The 18,836-nt window shown below is 36.9% G+C and overlaps 2 protein-coding genes across 3 annotated transcripts in view; one reads left to right on the top strand and one right to left on the bottom strand.

Moving 5' to 3' along the window:
- DOK6 (docking protein 6) overlaps positions 1 to 18,836 on the bottom strand; it is a 369,307-nt gene that overhangs the window by 8,214 nt on the left and 342,257 nt on the right. The gene's annotated exons all lie outside the window — the stretch shown is intronic.
- Positions 1 to 18,836, top strand: part of RTTN (rotatin) — a 95,830-nt gene that overhangs the window by 20,285 nt on the left and 56,709 nt on the right. For both annotated transcript variants that reach the window (XM_060774994.2, XM_067467477.1), the window contains exons 12-26: positions 2,894 to 3,106; positions 4,747 to 4,859; positions 5,511 to 5,637; positions 5,996 to 6,121; positions 8,413 to 8,529; positions 9,855 to 9,991; positions 11,561 to 11,732; positions 11,847 to 11,946; positions 12,839 to 12,927; positions 13,630 to 13,747; positions 14,010 to 14,106; positions 14,744 to 14,812; positions 16,900 to 17,088; positions 17,753 to 17,992; positions 18,680 to 18,824. In XM_060774994.2, the coding sequence (XP_060630977.2) occupies positions 2,894 to 3,106; positions 4,747 to 4,859; positions 5,511 to 5,637; positions 5,996 to 6,121; positions 8,413 to 8,529; positions 9,855 to 9,991; positions 11,561 to 11,732; positions 11,847 to 11,946; positions 12,839 to 12,927; positions 13,630 to 13,747; positions 14,010 to 14,106; positions 14,744 to 14,812; positions 16,900 to 17,088; positions 17,753 to 17,992; positions 18,680 to 18,824 (2,052 nt within the window). The remainder of the gene's footprint in view (positions 1 to 2,893; positions 3,107 to 4,746; positions 4,860 to 5,510; positions 5,638 to 5,995; positions 6,122 to 8,412; positions 8,530 to 9,854; positions 9,992 to 11,560; positions 11,733 to 11,846; positions 11,947 to 12,838; positions 12,928 to 13,629; positions 13,748 to 14,009; positions 14,107 to 14,743; positions 14,813 to 16,899; positions 17,089 to 17,752; positions 17,993 to 18,679; positions 18,825 to 18,836) is intronic.

The raw sequence follows: 18,836 nt of genomic DNA, 5'->3' as shown, positions 1-18,836 counted from the left end.
TGCTAAGTTTTTCTCTGAGGTAGCCAGTATAAGACAACTTACTTTATTAGGTTCAGGTTGAATCTTGCTTTGTATACATTTGCAGTGTTTTTACCCTTGTTCATATGCATCTAGAATTGCACTCGTCCTGTTTTTAAGTGGACTTATCAGTTTATGAATCTGCTGTGCACTTTTTCTTCTCAGCAAATTGGGTCTTTGGAGCATAATAAAGATTGATGGGGATCTCAGTTCGAATGGGGTGGAGTCTTGAAATGAATCCAAGCAGCATGGGTTATCATCTAACTGAATGGGATATGTTAATTTCATATTCAATTCCCTATGGAATATTTGTATCTTACATATGGAATATTTGTATCTTACATATTTGTAAGAAGCACTGAAACAAATAGTCTCCTTGGTCTGGTGAAATCTAATGAAGAAAATGCCCCTTCTAAAATGTTTGGGAACACAAGGTGGCTGATACAAAACACATGAACAGTAGCTAAATGACAGAAATTTCCAATTCAACTTATTTGGACATTAGATTTCCTTTACTGGTTCAATTATGTTTTTAATTCATCTTTCCTATCCAAAGGTTAGTCTCTGTAACGATGCTCAAATCAGTGTTCTGTCATAAAGTTCGCTTTGGCATGTCTTTATGAGTAGAGTCCACTGGGGCACTGTAGTTAAATGCATTGAGGTAGATAAGTTCAAAATGTTTTTGTTTACTTATGCAAGACTTAGTTGACCATGTTGTTTCACATTACATATGCATATTGTTAGAGTTTTTTGTAGTTTTTTTATTTCCAATATTTTACTAAATATTTACAGTGAAACAGGCAAAGAGAACATAACAATATGATATTTCCTACCTCCACAAGCTATTGTGGGGACAAAATAATCTACACATCTTTACATACATATCTATATTCAACAACTCAGCATATGTCAATTTGCACAGACACAACAATGTCTGTTGCTCTTTGCTTTTTCTTATCTGCACTTCTTTAGCTTGAACTGTGTAAAAAGGCTATATGTTACTTCAAATTGTATGCAGTAGAACATTCTCAGTATTTCTATGTGGACTTTCAGCTTGCTGCTTTGTGTTTTTGTGGTAGTAGGAAAAATTGGATATAAATGAGGTTAATAACAGCAACTTGCTTATTTGATTTATCAAAAATCAAATCAGTTCTGCAATGTAGCAGTTAATAGCGAAGAATATTGAACTATGTATTTCTTGTTTATCACTTAATGGTGATACCTTACTGTCTTGATACATGTGTTAAGAAAATGCATGTGAAATGGTTATTGGATTAGTGAAGGGAAGAAGAAAATGCCAAATGATGCTAAATATATTGATTACCAGCAGTAGAAGATTTGTGGTACAGATAGTTGAGAAAACCTAAAAACAATTGAAGTAACAAATAGAGTAAGAAAAAGAAAAGAGCAACATATTGTTGGTTTTGATGAAAAAGTCTGCTGAAGCACATTGATCTGCTCTTCTTTTTTGTGATATAGGAACCTACCCTATTCCCATGTCAATTCTGCCTCTGGTAACAAAGTTTCTATTAAAGAAACTTTGTTAACTGATGTATTACACTGTGCTTTGAAATGTGATCTTTGCAACATTATTAAGAGACAAAAATAGAAATATAGCCCTCTGGTGGTTAGAAAAGAACTTAACACCATAGTTTGCTATACATCTGCAATGTGCCTCTAGAGGTGGTTTGGAACTGTATATATTGTACACAGCGATCATTTCAACTTGTGATGTTGCTCATGGAACTAGCAAACCTCTGAATTTTACATAGCTTTGTGATGGCAAGGGATCATGATTCTTAGTTAATGGTTGTTGGAAATAGCTGCAGAAGCAGAGACTGATGGGTATATGGAGAGTTGTTTGCCAGTGTGATGGCTTTATTTATTATTGCCAACACTCATATTTTTCTAAAGTCTATAGCTTATATTTCCTTCTTTACTAAAGCTCAGGTTAAATGACAAGTATATAAAGTAATAACAGGCTATTTCGAAAATAACAGCCATTGCCTATGATAATAATAGAATATGCACATAGAGTACATGTCAAAAATGTGGATGGTTGTTCAGGACAATATGCTGGAGGCACCAAAGTCCTTATATTCTAAACAGTACAGTGCCGTTAGCATATTTTAAGGAAAGTGGGTCATAATCCAATCTTTATGTGTGTGTGTTTTACCATCCTTGTGGGAAGCTTCTCTCATTTCCCCGCATGAGGAGCCGGAGCTGACAGAGGGAGCTCATCCATGCTCTCCTTGGATTTGCACCTGTGTCCTGTCGGTCTTCAGTCCTGTCGGCACAAGGGTTTAACCCTCTGCACCACCAGGGACTCAATCCAATCTTTGAGATACCATTATTGGAAAAGCCCCACTTCTTAAGCACATCTAGGATAGGTAGAATCTGGATTAATGATCTTCAGTTGAAATTATAAGTCATGGGCCACTGCCAGTATTGGAAAAATGGTAACCACAGTCTTAAATTATGCTCACAAGTTCATTTGGACTGTAAACATGTGCTTTCGGTGAACTGTTTCTACAACAACATAGATTGTGACGTTTTGTGCTGAAATATCTGGACTGTTTTAAAGAGGAGTCCCATGTGGAGTACATTTTAATTGAACATACTGCTAATTCATTGGTATAGCAATGACAGCAACCGTCTGTTATGGGAACGTCTCAGCCCATTTGGGTTATGGATATTCTGAATCAAAGTTTAGCTCTACATTTACTGTTTGAAGAAAATGAAACTGGCATATCATTTTTCATAGCTTTTTCAGACAATTCTCTTTGTTGAAACTATTGAGAAGTGATCACAAGTTTGAAAATTTATACTCATTTTCAAATACTCTCTGCTTTCTCCTTTGTGTTTCTTCCTTAAGGCCAGCAGTGTTTTACCAGAGATTCTACTGACTGCCTTATTTGACATTTCGATGGACATGCCATTCTCTTTGGAGTACCCAAATATTCATGAATCTGTTGTAGCCTATTTGGAACAAATGAATTCAGAAAACTACATTATTTATAAACAAGCTGCAGAGGCTGCCTATTCAATTGAGTGTTCTTGTAACTTTATGATGGATGTTCATAAACAGGTAGGGAAAAGCACTTGGGTAAATCCAAATTTATATGAGTAAACATTTCTGCATGTCATTAAGAAGAATAACAACATCATATCTTTCTGTCAAATGATTAACCAGAGATCCAGTATAAAATCGAGGGTCTAGGAGGCTGTTTTCATTTTGATTTGTGTGTCTAAATCTTTCTCTCTAGGTCAAGAGGTATGTTTGTATGGTTGTTTCTTGATTTAGTTGTTGCATGTGTTTAATATCACATCTGTAAGTTATTTAAATTTCAGATTTTCTTGCTATGCGATATATGCTAGCTCAGTCTGTAAGATATAACAAGCTTATTTGACAACATTGGGCAGTGTGAGACTCAAAAACACCTTTTGATCAGTGTAGAAAAATAACTTTGCAAGTCAAAAGCACACTGACAAGATATGATATTTCCATGGATTTATGTTGCAAGGGATATGGCTTATTGAAATTATTTGGGAGACACTTGCATTATCTTATGATGATGACAGAAGGAGCACAGCAGTTCCTTTCCCTTGATCAACATGGATAATACTCAGTGCCAGGGGAAAATTGTGCAAGCACTTGCCCCCTGTCCTGACAGTGGAAGTAAATGGCTAAAAAATCAGTAGTTACTAGTCTTGGGCTTTCGGGGCAAACCTTGTACCTTGTCCTGTCCCGACTTTCATTGGGGACCCCAATCTATTTTTGAAAGGTAGGTAGGTAGTCCCCTGACATTAAGTCCAGTCATGTCTGACTCTGGGGTGTGGTGCTCATCTCCATTTCTAAGCCGAAGAGCCAGCGTTGTCCGTAGACACCTCCAAGGTCATGTGGCCGGCATGACTGCATAGAGCGCCGTTACCTTCCTGCTATTTTTGAAAGCCACCCGAAATTTGGAGGCTTTTTTCACATCGGGACCCTGAAATTCAGACCACTATTGGGGGAGGGGGTTCTCACCCACTGGCACCCCTTCCCAGCATTCTTCTTACCTGGCACCTGCTTTTGCTCCTTTGGATTAAAGTGTTCAGCTGCAGGCAGGCCTGGAGTGTGCCTGCAGGCCCTGCAATCCACCACACACATTCTACCACATTCTCGGAATGTGTGTGTGTGTGTGTGTGTGTGGCGGGGCTTGCATACAGGCCCAGAGCATGCTAACAGGCCCCACCACATTTTGTAGTGTGTGTGTATGTGTGTGGCAGGGCCTGCAGACAGACCCAAAGCATGCCTACAGGCCTTGCCATGCCCGGCCCACTACACTCTTGGAGTGTGTGTGTGTGCGGCGGGGCCTGCAGCCTAGCTCCAGGCCTGTCCAAATGCAGGCAAGGAGGTAATTTTGGCTCGACACGAAAGCAAATTTCCGTGTGTGGAGGGGACTTCTTGTTTCATGCTTCCAAAGAAACTGAAGATGTGAAAGACACAAAAGAAGTGGTAGGAACAAATTTTGCACACATGACTAGTAATTACCTATTTGCTGCTGTTTCATGGCACCCCAATTTTGCAGCTCAGGTTGCTAGTTCCTTTTGCCTAAAAGTATGCCTGGTCCTCTAGAATGGGAATGTGTCCCTCTTAGAATATTTATGTTTGTAAAATCATTGTACACGTTACATTTTCTGATTTCACATATTGTGTATATTGGCTTTCCTTTCTTTTTCTTAAAGGGAGAAAAGAATTTTGTTGATTTATTGGAGTTAGCAGAACAGGCCTTAAAAAGTATTCCATATCATCAGTACTTCAGTCTTCTTCAGGAATTCATCCACATTTGCTCAGATATGTGAGTATTGCCTTTTTATAAAATGCTCTCCTTGTCAGGATGCTGGAGAGCTAGTATGGGAATCACCTACATTCAGTTTAAGTTGTTATTTCAGATCAGTGAACAGATGCATTATTCTTAATAGGCTCTACTGTTATTTTTTTAAAAGCTAACTTTAGAGACATACATATAAAGATATACATTACTACAGTCCCTATAAAGCATTTTTAATATAAACCAAAATATATTTATTTGGAAGAAAGGGCCTTTTCCTCTTACTTAACGATACGCAAATTCAAGAATCAGCTTTTCCAGTGAAGACTTAGCAATTAACTGAATTGTGATAGAAATGAGTAAGTTGCCAAATTAGTTGTAATTCCAGAAATCCTTTTGCTAGGGAAATCTGTATCACAAAGCTTAAAATTCTGGCTACCTATGCCTGAAAGCAGTTACTTATGTTTTAATCTGTCTTGCTGTTTTTATAATAGGTTTTTTAACTGTTTATATGTTTTAACTGTTTTATAATTTAATATGGTATGTTTATTGTTATGTGCCCAATGCGGCATTGAATTTTTAGCATAGTTTGTAAGCCACTCTGATTCCCCTTTGGGGTGAGAAGGGTGAGGTATAAATGGAGTAAATAAATAAATATTGAATTATTTCTGTTTGCAGCTGGAAACCTGCCCAAGCCAGCCTAGTGCTGCAGGATGAAAGCCAGAAGGTGCTCCTCCATCTGCTGTCCCATCCCGTGGCAAACATAAGAATTGAAAGCTATCACTGCTGCCTCAAAGCTGTTAAGGTTAGCATTTGAAATGGCTTAAATCTTCAAAATAGCATTTTCTTCTTTTTAACTGATTTCTCTTCCTTTTGGTAAGGCTGTAATACAGAACAGCCTGTGTGAAAATATGCTTTCATAGCATAACGGTTCGAATTAAACTTAAGCTGCTTGGAACGTATTTAGATTGTACTGAGTTTCAAAAAAGAGAATATATATCTGTGTGATTGCTGTGACTTCCCACAGTTTTCCTATGAAACTAGACCTTATTTTATTTCTTCTCCATGAAAACCTGTTAAATTGAAACAGAATATGGGGACATCCGTGCAGGCCTTAACACTCCATTTTAATTAATCATGTTGTCTTAACATCTTCTTTCTAGGAATGCTTAGGCATTCATAATGTCTCTAAACCTGTCTCTGCAGTCAGCCAAGGAATACATTTCTTGCTTCATCCCAAAGTCCTCTATGAAATTTGTAGTTTTGGCCTTCAAGACTCCCAGCATGAGGTACTGTATTTCATGCATTATATGTTTTGTGCAATAACCATTAATTATTCCTTTTTATTACTGCCTTGTGCTAAATTAACTCTTGTGGACACGATTCCTGAATGCATTTGTTCTGAAGTAAGCCTCACTGAATTCAGTAAAATGGGCTTCTGCATTCCTAGGATCCCAGCAGTGATTGATATGACACTTTCAAGATCTCAGTGACTGATACGAAAATACACTTTCAAGAAAAAAAATACTGGCTGAGCATCTCTTGTTTATGCACAAAATTATTTAAAATATTGTATAAAGTTCATCTCTGTGTGTAAAGTGTATATGAATCAGATATGAACTTTGTGATTAGAAGGGTTGCAGCTCCAAGATGTTTCATTTTATAAGTATATGCAAATACAGATATTCCAAAATAATAATAAAAAGCAAAATCCATAACAGTGGGTTGTTGTGAGTTTTCCAGGCTGTATGGCTATGACCCCAGAAGCATTCTCTCCTGACATTTCACCCACATCTAGGGGAGGCATCCTCTGAGCTTGGGGGATCTGTTGGAAACTGTTGGAATGCTTCTGGAACATGACCATACAGCCCAGAAAACTCACAGCAACCCAGTGATTCGTGCCATGAAAGCCTTCAGCAACAAATTCCAAAACACTTTGAGTCTCAGGCATTTTGAATAAGGATACCCAACCTGTATACCATATTCAAATTTATAGTAGAAGACAAAAGTTCTCTTCTGCCTTCACCATAATCCAGTGGCTTGGCAAAATGGTATTTACTGTTTTCGGTGAAGGGTTCTTTTGCAGAAAAAGCAGAAGAGATCCTTGGACTAATCTGTGTCTGTGATTTTATTATCATTTTGTAAATGGCATATCTTTTTCAGATCAGGACCACTCAAGTGTCAAAAATGATATTATTGGAATGGCATGTGAGGACCAACCCATTGGCTAGTGGATTAATCCCTACATGTCAAACTAATTGAGTGAAGTCTATGTTCTTTTTTGGTCAACGCCATTAAGACTGCTTCCCTTCCCCAACAGCTTTGTTCTTCCTGTCCTGCCAAATCTAGACAATGACCTTTCATATAAAATGAAAAATATTGGTGTTTATCCTGACAATCTCCAACAGAGAGGACACCTTACCAGCCCTCAGTGTGTATGCAAGTGACTTTCATGCATTTGATTGTTTACAGATTTCATTAAAATGCACTTCTAGGGATCTGTAGGTTCTCCAGAGTGACTCTGTGGTCGGTTTCCATGGGAAGTTAACCATAGAGTCTGATAGAGGACCTAGAGTTTCCTAAGGCAATGTTCTCTTTAAAAAAAAAATTATTATTTTATTTGTGTTTCCCCCACTTTTGCATTTTTTTCACCTCCAATCCCAAACAAATGTGATTGTATATTTCTTGATGTTGTTAGACAAGCTTTGTAATCATTCACTTGAAATATACAGCCTGTAACAACCATTCAGCTGTTCTGGTTTTCCTAAGAACTCTAGTAAACAGTCCCAGCCTCATTTAAAGCTTGCTTAAAGAACTATGCACTGAATTTATTCAATTTAAAAAACACACCCATATTTGCTCAAGTGTAACGTGCCATTGAATCTAATGTGCACCTCAGTTTTCAAAACCCTGAAATCAAAAAATTTTTTTTACCATATTACTGGAATCTAATGTGCACCCTAATTTTGGGAAGTTAAAAAAGGTGAACATAAGAATTGAGTAAATATGGTACTTCTTTTTCTATATAAACATATCTAAAAATGGGATGTGTGTCTTATGTTTTCTTGTTAGTGGTGGTGGTACTGAAATTTGGGTGCATCTTACAATCAATGGCATTTTACAAAAGAAATGTGGTACTAGCAAATTCAGAATTAATATGTTATGGGACAAAAGTATGCATTCCCACAGAGGCACAACATAGAGGGTGTGTGTCCTTTAAATAGTGTGTGTGTGTGCCAAAGTTGCCTGTGGAATTATGGTGACACCATGAAATTCATAGTTTTTTCTTAGACAAGCAATTATCAGAGGTGGTTTTGCTCGTTCTTTCCTCTGAAAGATTGCCTACTTTAATGTAAGCAATTCTGGCTGCTAAGTCTCACAGCCGATGTGAAGATTGTTTGCTGCTAACAAGGGGTAGATTCATGATAATATTTGAGTATGACAAGCATTATCATGTTTTGTTTGTATTAAAGCTCTAACTATTTGGTGTTAAGTCGTAGGACTAATTTCCCTTCCTGACACCAGCAAATTGGTTTGGCTGTTCTTTATTGTACCACCTTATCTTCTCTCATTAAAACAGGTATGCTCAGCTGCCAACTCTATACTGATGTATCTTCTCCAGGGCCGATTGATGATGACAGTAGTGACCTGGAACAAGTTTATTGAGGCCCTCTGTCCTGTTGTTCCAGTTCTTCAGGTAATCTCCACATCTCAAAGCACAGTTTATCTGAAACTAAGTTTAATTGCTTTACCAATAGAAACAGCACAGACATTAAACGATAGGGGAAAATAAACAAACACAGAAGCCAGGCAGAATAGGAACAGAGAAGGAATCAGTATTCTTGTGTGTTGAATATTCTGGAAAAGTCTGTAGTAATAAGCTTTATGAAACCGGAAATACCAAATTCAAATGGCTTAACTTACATTATTATTGTCATTATTATTTGATACATAACAAGATTAGTACACAGCAAACAAGATCACTGTGCTGGCTTTTGTATTTGATCACACGTTAGACACTTCCCAAGCGTCTAGGACTGTATGATATATTGGTGAATAATACATGCAGATCCGAGTAGGGTGGCCTTTTGCAGCTGACAGATGGTAACTTGACAGCGCCAATTGTTTTTAAGTGCAGGCCAAGATCTTTAGGCACTGCACCCAGTGTTCCGATCACCACTGGTACAACCTTTACTGGCTTGTGCCATATTCTTTGCAGTTCTATCTTTAAATCCTCATATTGTTGTTGTTGTTGTTATGTTATCTATCTATTTTATTGTATGTATTTTATGTTCATATGTTTTGTCTCTTGTACCCTACCTTGAACCATTACGGGAGGCAGGTAACAAATAAAATGTTTTATGATTATGATTTCATATTTAGGTTAACCACTATAAATTTTTGCCCATTGTGAGCTGGAAGACCATTTTTTTTATTTTTTTTAATGAACTAGTATGAAATGTGAGGGGAAAGCTTCCATAAAATTAATGTTCAAGTCTACCACATGGGAAATTCCCAACCATTTTATGATGTGAGAATAGTTATACTGAAGTGAGGGTGTATTTAAGACATCAAATACATTGGCCTGTCTCCACCAGTCCATGAAGCATAGGCTATAATGAATATTTTGTCACGCTTTGCTAGTGGGCAATGCCAGTGGAATAAAACAAAATGATTGGTGGAGCAATAGAACTACACAGTGTCCCCTGAAGTAGCAGTGAATTAGGAAAACAGTGGCTATGAACTGGTATGAGAAATGCATAGGATTGGTCAAAGAATTTAAAGTAACAGTTTTTCATCTCCTAAGATTAGAACTTTTGCAACACACACACATACACACAAGAAACACTGCTATGTCCAAATACAATGTAGCAATAGTTCATAGTTGTGTATGCGTTTTGACAGTTTTCTGTCAATTTGATAAGGTAACTTAAATTTATGAGTGAATGATTTTAGTTGTCCTTTCCAAAGAAGAGTGGTATTGATTTTCTTTAAATGGCCTGTATAAAATTTGAAACCTAGGGTTATGCAGACACAGAAGATCATCTGGGGAACCGCATCCTCACATTGAGTGAAACAACTGCTGAAAAAGAAGGGATTCTGCCAAGAACTTCCAGACTCAGGGCTGCTCTGCGTCTTCTCTTTTCAAAGAAGCCACTGTGAGTAAACAGGTTATAATTTCTGTTTATGAGAACGCTTATTTATATGGTTATGATTTGTTCCACAGAGTTCAGAAGATGAAATAGTTTTCTTTACTAATGCAGGTGACACTGAGCACTACTCTAACAATTTTCTGGAATGTTGGTTTGGCCTTCCTTAGGAAAGATGGACTAGGGTGGAAAGTACAGACAAGTAACCTTCCACGTGTTAACCATTTTTCAGAATAAAGTATAATCTTCGAGGTGCTGAATGTTTTTTATTTTCAAAAATGGCCTGTCCTAAGAGGGCTTCAATATATGTGATAGACACTAATTTGGGAGTACCTAGGGATTGGTTCGGTTACAAAGAAGTAGAGTGTGGTTGACAGGGATGAAGGTGCTGTGAAAAGGCAGTTAAGTGTGTGGTTCAACGAATGGGCATAGACATTATCAGATGGTGTGGGAATGTTTGCATTTGTTTTTTCATTAAAAATCCCCTTCTGTCAAGCATCCATTGGTGTAGTTCCACAGAAATAGCTCTATCAGCAGAAGTAGGAATGGGACAACCTCCAGTATGCTCTCAGAACCCTTCCATACAGCTGAATAAAATCCCACATTTTTTGCTTTGAACTGGAGTATATGGCAGTGTGGACTCAGAGAACCCAGTTCAAAGCAGATATTATGGGATTTTCTGCCTTTATATTCTGGGTTATATTTGTGTGGAAGGGTCCTCAGAGGTAGTTCCCCTTCTCCCCTTAATGCTGCCCAATGATCTTCCACAGAAAGCTTTTCAGGCTGCAGAAATAGAAAGTAGATTTTCCCTCCTCATTTCATCGGCAATACTGTTTCTACCAGTGGAACAACACAATTTATTTTCAATTAAATGTTAACTTTTATTGAGATAGAGTGATAAGTGGTCTATCAAGTCTCCTATATAATTCAGAGAGTGTTCTTATTTGGGAGCTAGTTCTTTCAGATGGCACTTACCACAATCAAACTACGCTTATTTCAGCCTAAAGCGATGGTATTGATAGTAGTTTTGGACAACCATCTTTTTCTTAACTGATTTCCCAGGCCAGGATCCAACAGATTACTTAAGCTTTATTTCACTGTTTCTTCCAGAATTTATTGTATTTTCCTTCCTGCAACCTCCCATGCATACTAAATATCTGCTTGAGGAGACTGAGAAACCTTTTGAAATAGGGTTTTTGTATTTGTGGACTGCAAGAGGAAGGAGAGTACTGATTTTGGCAGAATTTGTGACATCTCATATAAGTACACAGATGGATCCTAGCCCCAAACTTTTACAGCAATAAGTGCCTATATGTATGATGTTCCATCATAAATCCAATTGTACTGAATTAATTGCGGAATGTTAACTCAACATTTGTGTATTTCCCATTCAATGGATCTACTCTGGCTGGGAATAGCAATTGAACCTAAGCCTCTCTTTAGAAAGGAATCGGAACTAGCATAAAACATCTCTGATATAAAACATCATGTATAGAATATCTCTAGATTCTGTGCTTCTCCGTCATTAACATGAGAGTTTTCCAGGGAAAGAAACAAAACCATGTTCTGTTTTCCTAGAGTCCGTTCCATGACACTCAAACACTTAATGTTTCATCTTACTGTTGAAGAAAAGGGAAACCTGAAGCGCCCACTACTTCATGGCAACGTCCTTTCCAGAATTCCTAACTTATTTATTGTGGAAAAGCCTCTTGAACTCAAGTTAGATGGCACAAGGGAATCAATTTTTAAGGTAAACAAAGAAACCTTTTCACGTAGTTGGTAATGCTCTTTTCCCCAGAACTAAAAAGTAGGGTAACCCCTTCCTAATAAATAACAATATATTTATATTTATTTTCTTTTTTAGGACGAGACTGTTGAAAAACTGTATGAGATCTTTATTTCTGACACAATTGATCTGGTTTTGAGGAAGTCTGCTGTTGAGCAGTTAGCTGTAATTATGCAAGGTAAAGTAACCATACTATCATACATAGTTGCTCCCCCTTCACGTTTTGTCCCCGAGTCTATTTCTCCGCCTGTACAAAGGTCTATTTTTACGACCCCACTTCTTTATGAGTTTCTCCCTCACAAACAATCTGCTCCATTCTTATCTCACCCTGATAGAATTTTTTAGTATTAGTATTTTATCTTGCACGTGCAGCCCGCTCATTGTTATTTCACTGTGTATTATTTTGTTTTGCATTTTATATCTTTTTTTGTATTCATATCTTGTATGTATTTTACTGTGTTGTTACTGTGTTTTGGTTTTTGTTTTATTGTAATATGCTTTTGGGCTTGGTCTCATCTAAGCTGCCCCGAGTCCCCGTTGGGGAGATGGTGGCGGGGTATTAAATAAAGATTATTATTATTATTATTATTATTATTATTATTATTATTATTATTAAAGGGGTTCAGTATTTTAAAATAGACCATAGAAGTGCCGAGTGTTATCCGCTATGTAGCCAAAAGAGGATTTTTTTTAAGAAAAAGGAGGTATCACTATGTTTGAGACACGTCTAGATTAGCAGAAGTACTACTATGAGGGGATGTGAAGACCCTAAAGTGGTTATACACACACACATAACTACCAAAGAGCATGCTCAGCTGGTACAGAGTACTAACAGATTAATGGATCAGAGAAAATGGAAATACAGAAAAGGAGGAATGGACTGGAATCTTTGGAATGCTGAGCAGTTGAACTCCACGCTGCATACTTATGACCTCTATTCCTGGCCTAATGCTTACTGAAGATATAAATATTTCTTATCTATAAGAGTTAAAGTTGTTCATAATCCAATGTAATGTTGTAGTACATGTGTTTCTGCATGTGCAGAGCTTGTTTCTTATTTCCTCTTTCAGATACCAAAATGCATGACATTATTAAAAAGATGGGTGTGATAGACAGAATTCTTGCCTATTGTGGTGAATGTATTGACCAGGATGGCAAGGTAGGTACAACTCGTTTTTTTTCTCACCTCTTTCATTTCTGGATTGTTTTGTAACATTATTTTGGCTAGGAATTAAATACTCAATGTGCAATATATACAGTTGCACACCATAAATAATGCAGCTGCACATTTGGCCAGTTTCCAATTTTTGTTTGACAAGCAATATGAATTGAGAGTTATTTGGCACTTATTTCAACATTGTGATTGAATGCAGGCAGTTCAGCTAAAGATAAATTTTCATTCAGTTTATAATAATAGGTAGCCAATGGGTATAGTTCTAAACATAAGAACTGGTTATTAAAATATAGTGCCCAGCAGTATTTTCAAACAAAATTTCTGAGTTTCAGCTTTTTGTATTCTTGGTAGATAATTTTCATTGATTTGATTAGGTTTTATGAGAGATTAAAACAAGCCGACTGCCTTCAAATGTACTACTAAACAAATACAGGCAGGCCCCTGAGTTACAAAAGGCAAACGGAAATTAGCATTTCTTTTTTTAAATCTGAGATCTTGATCAGGTGGATCAGAAGGAAGGAGAAGGAGGACAACTATGGAGGCTTTTTGAAAACTTTCTCAGATTCCAGAGAAAGGAAATTTATCCCAAGGAAATAAAATGGAAAGAGGGTGGGGAATGGGATATACTTCATATTGTGCATGTTGCATAAGCTCTTCTGTTGACAAAAGTGTTTCCTCTTTTGACAGATTATGGATTGTATGATGTTGCCATGTCTTACCCTCTTAAGGAAACTTGTCTATTCAGATCCAGTTAAGCGACTGTCATTGTCCAATCAGCCGTCTGTCTTGCTCATGTTATTTAGAGGTAACTTCATAAAAGTGGCATAAAAACCATAGGTGACTGTTGTTTTTGTTGTCATTGGTCGTCAAGTCAAGTTTGATTTATGGTGAGACGCCTTCAGGAGCTCCTTTGTCATCAACTGCTCTTTTGAAGTCTTGCAAATTTGGCTCAAATCTGTTACATTGCAGAATTGATTGTATGACTTAAATATCCGTTCTCATTTCTATTTATTTTATTACCTTGTATATGTAGATTGGGAAAATAAATCTCTCTGTTCTGCTTTTAGTTTCCTTGATATTCCAAGATTATGGTGCTGTTGTAAGCGAAGCAGCAGCATTACTTTGTCTACTACTGTTTGATGAAGCAGCAAGAAAAGATATGTGGTAAGCTAATCTGTAGTGATTGATTTAATACTCCTTTGACTCTGTATCAAGCAAAATATTTTTGTTCATTGTGCCGTTTTACATAATTATAAATTATAAATGAAGCTAAGATTTGTGTCTGTCACCTCTGTTTATGTATGTACACACACTTGGAAGTGTTTGATATATTTATCAGAGACATGAGCAATGTCTCTTTTGTGAGTCTATTAATATTGCATGTAATATTAAGAAGATGAAATCCATTCCTGTCAGAAACCTAATTGCAAGAAGTTCTCTAAAATGCAATCCAGGCTCCTCAGTTATTTTCTTGAATTAGCTTAAAGATCTTGCAGGTTGAATCCAACAATTTTCCAGTAGGTATAATGCTACTGCTTAAGAAAGGCTAATGAAATCTAGTGTTTTGATTCTGCAAAATATTTTGAAATTGATACATCATCTGTGTGGTCTTTTTCAACTGTGATTCTATGATTTTCTGAATCAAATGAGTTGTCAAATATAATGATCTTGTATATTGTTAATAGAGTTCTATGAATAAGTGTAGACCATTCATGCACTTATATGATGCTACACTTTTAAGGGGTTGCTGCTGATTAATCCATAGCGTACTTTTTGATACATGGATTTTCTTTTTTTATAGGGCTGATACTCTTTCCTCGGACACTTATAACTCTCCTCCTTTCAGCTTGCCTGTTGCTATCGTGAGACGGTAATTTTTCTTCTTAGTATCTATAATAAAAATATGTAATCAAAGCTGCTGTGGTGAGTTAAATTGGGAATGTATTACTGATATGTGTAACATAATATGAAACATCTATAATGTAATATTCATTCCAAAAGTTTGACCTATGGAAACATTCTCTCCAATGAGCATTAAATTCTTTGTATTGCATGTAGACCTTGCAATGCTTAATGATACTCAGTAGGCCTTAAGATTTAGGCATGATAGCATTTTCCTTTTTACAGTCATGCAGGTTCATAAATATTAAAAAGATTTGCTCTTTTAGAAATGCTTGAAGTTCTGTGTTCACAAGCTATAGACAGCAAGGCAGTACAATGTAGAAGATCAAGGGTTTCCCACCTCTGCTTTAGTAGTTTGAGACAGTACAAAATAAGGCTTAATATTACAGTGAAGCTGTAAGGTTTTTTCACTCTACATCCTATTGTGAACACAGTTCCAAAATGCTGTTTCAGTCCCATGTAAAAGGCCCTTAATAGTTTACCTTATATTTGTTCTTTGGCTCGTACTGGCCTTCATTAATGGAAGCCTCTTGCTTTCATGAAATGAAAACCTAGGATCAAAGTCAATGTCCCTTTCAGTTGTTTTGTCATCAAATTACAAAGCAAGACGTCCATGTCATGCTCATACTCATGTAGGAAGTGTCCTTGACTTCCCCACTATTTCATTTCCTAAGGAACTATGGATACCCAAACTTTCTGCATCTTTTGAATGTGTTGTAACATTTTTTGTATTATGATAGTCTTCGATCTTAGTTTACAACCTGAGTGATGGGGATTATGTATTAGTTTCCAATGTTTAAATCACATAAAGCCATCAGGTTGCACTTCGTAAGGCTGCACAGGCTGCACACATCTTTACCCCATACCCTCTCTCTATTACTGTAGCTGCCACTTATTTTATTCATAATGCTTACAGCTTGACCATGTTTACAGCGGTTTACCACCATGGTTAGAGGACCACAATATGATTGAGTCTGAGTTGAGGTTTTTATATGTGCATGTTTTTTTTCTTATTGTATTTTAGATTGTACTCACTCTTATGTTTAATTTTTAGGCACTTTATGCCATCTGTAAGCCATCCCGAGTCCCTTCGGGGAGATAGTGGAGGGTTATAAGAATAAAGTTGTTGTTATTTTACTAAGACAAAAACACAGTATTTATTTGGGGTTCTTTTACCCCGCCCTTTTCACCCCGAAGGGGACTCAGGGCGGCTTACAAAAGCAAGGCACAATTTGATGCCTGCATCATAAAAACAATCAAACACAAACACAGTATGTCACAGCAAACGAGATATATATGCTGGATTTCGTATCAAAATCACAAGTTTAACACTTCCCAAGCATCTAGGACTGTGTGATGTATTTTCAAATGATGCACACAGATCCAAGTAAGGTGGCCTTTTGCGGTTGACAGATCGTGATTTTGTCAATGTTTATTGACACCTTATCATGGTGGGGGCTTAACTTCTCCAAGGATGCTGAGAGCTGTGCTGGCGGTAGTGAAACTACCAGCAGGTCCAACCAAGCCAGAGAGGTCTCAGCTGAGGAGTGGAACTAAGAGCACCTCACCCATTAGCATAATGGAGAAGCAAACCAAAACAAAGTCTATACTGGCTCAGTTGACGCCCAGGATAAAAAGGACCACGGTGGATGCTGCTGATTCTGGACATCCATCGACAAGAGGGCTACAGAATCAAAATACAAATGAACAATCACCGAAGCAACAGAAATATACTATTATTATTGTTGTTGTTGTTTATTGTCAAGCTTTTTCATAGGCACACAGAGTAAAATTTGAATTTCTCCTTAAAAGCTCTTTTTATGAGTTTTTTTTTTGTCTGTCACTTCTATGCCGTAGTATCATTGAATATTACAAAATTCCTGGAATGAAGCAGTGTCCAGGCCCAATTTTGGGAAGAACACCAGTATTCTATCTATGAGTTACCATACTATAACCTCTTGTAATATTGAGATATTTTTAAAAATGTCTCATTTAAAGTTTCTGAGATGGCAGCGTGTATTTTAACATTTACTGTTTCCTTTCTTCCCTTTAAAGGTATCACCTGCCTTTCAGGGTCTCTTCCCATCATGCTGTGAGCCCAAACTCAGTGGTGTTACCGTTTTCACCTGAATTCTGGACCTCAAAACCTGTGTCAGACATGCTTAAAATGGCTTGGAATTTGTCTTGGTTCAGCGGAACAGATAACTTACTAAAAGTCACTAATTATGAGAAAGAAACAGAAGAGTAAGCTTCTGAAATTGCTTTTCAGTCCCCTCAAATGTACTAGAATTAAAAGGAGCATTTGTATTTGTTGGTTAAAGAGCATTTTCTATTATGAATTGTTCTTCATTATACAATTCATACTCTAAAGCAGCCCAGTGGCCTGTAGATGTCCTTTATTCAGAATTTGAAAACTGAAAATTGTGTGGGTGGCTGCTATAATGACAATTTTGCTTTCTGATGGTTCAGTGTACATAAACTTTGTTTCATGCACAAAATGATTGAAGAGATTGTAAAAAATGCCTTCAGGCTATGTTCATAATGTATATATGAAGCATAAATGCATGCCATGTTTAGACTTGGCTCCATCTCAAAGATATCACATTATGTACATATGTACAGATATTCCAAAATCCAAATAATCCAAGATCCAAAACATTTCTGGTCCCAAGCATTTTGGATAAGGGATATTCAACCTAAAATAGTTAAAAATTTAAAACATGCAAATATCAGAGATAAAACTGTCTTTTTAATTTTAACTCAAAGTTTCAAAACCAACACAAAACAAATAGCTAGTGTTTTATGCACTAAAAGAAGAAAGAGAAAACATTAATTGCTTCATTTAGTTCTTCCTTTTTTTAAAAAAAACCATACTTAATTATCACTTTTATTTCCTCTTTCATTTCAGATTTTTAGCCACATTAAAGCTCTCTTCTGAGGATCTTATTACATTGAAGATAACACACACAGCCAGTGGACTGCAAGATTGTCTCAATTCCATCATTCAAGCAGTGTCCCACAGGGAAGTTAGGGACGCTGTCACAACAATGAATTTTTATATTCTGAATGACAGACTGGCATTAATGTGCAGCAGGGGCCCTTGTGGGGCCACTTTGAAGTGCTTGGCTTGGCAAACAGCATTAAGCAGGTCAGTGTGTAAGTGCAAGGTGCATAACTGGCTGCAAAGCCATCTGTCACAGTAGATTTGGCTTTGAAACATTCAAAGCTACATGGTCTCTTTAGAGTTTTCTTAAACATTTGCCACTAGAATAAATATCTTTGAAAGTAGGAAACCTATCTGTGCCTCGCAGCAAGAAGGGGTTTCAAATTCAAAGGTTGATGGATTACAGAACAAGATGCTATAAAGATGTGGGGCCAGGTCTTGTTCATATTTCTCTGTCTATAAAATATATTATATGAAATTTTGTTAAATATGAGATTTAATTCCTCACTCTTTTCAGTTTATTTAATTTTTTTGTCTATGTTTCAACTTAATCAAACCACCAGAAGGTCAAACTGTTGTTCATCCTCCACTGACATCTTTTTATGCCTTTTTGCCCCTCATCTTTTAAGCTGGTCATCCTTTTTCCAGCCTATCTGGTCCAAGTATTTGCTTGGGTTTTGGCAAACCTGTGCATGAGAGATGTATAAGAACCCCAGTCATTAGCAGTCCTGCTCAGGTCATTCAAGCTTAGGTCCAATGATTCATTGACTGAATCAATTCATCTATAATGTGGTCGTCTTCTTTTCCTACTGCCTTCTCCTTTCCCAGCATTATTTCTTTTCCAGTCAGACATGTTATGCCATGATAACAGGAAACTATTTTTTGTCAAAGATTTCTTCAGGTGCTTCCAGCTTCTTCTGAGGATGAAAAACTCCTTGTTGATGTCCTATATTTTCTCAACAAGCTACTTAAAGGACAGAAGAATACACCAGAGATGGCACACCTACAATGGATCCTGGATGTAGTCCTAAAGCATGTAAGGTCCTGT

Source organism: Anolis sagrei, chromosome 4 (assembly GCF_037176765.1).
Source record: "Anolis sagrei isolate rAnoSag1 chromosome 4, rAnoSag1.mat, whole genome shotgun sequence".
Lineage (NCBI taxonomy): Eukaryota > Metazoa > Chordata > Lepidosauria > Squamata > Dactyloidae > Anolis > Anolis sagrei.
The sequence above is the reverse complement of the archived record's forward strand: the minus strand, read 5'-3'. Positions and strand labels throughout refer to the sequence as shown.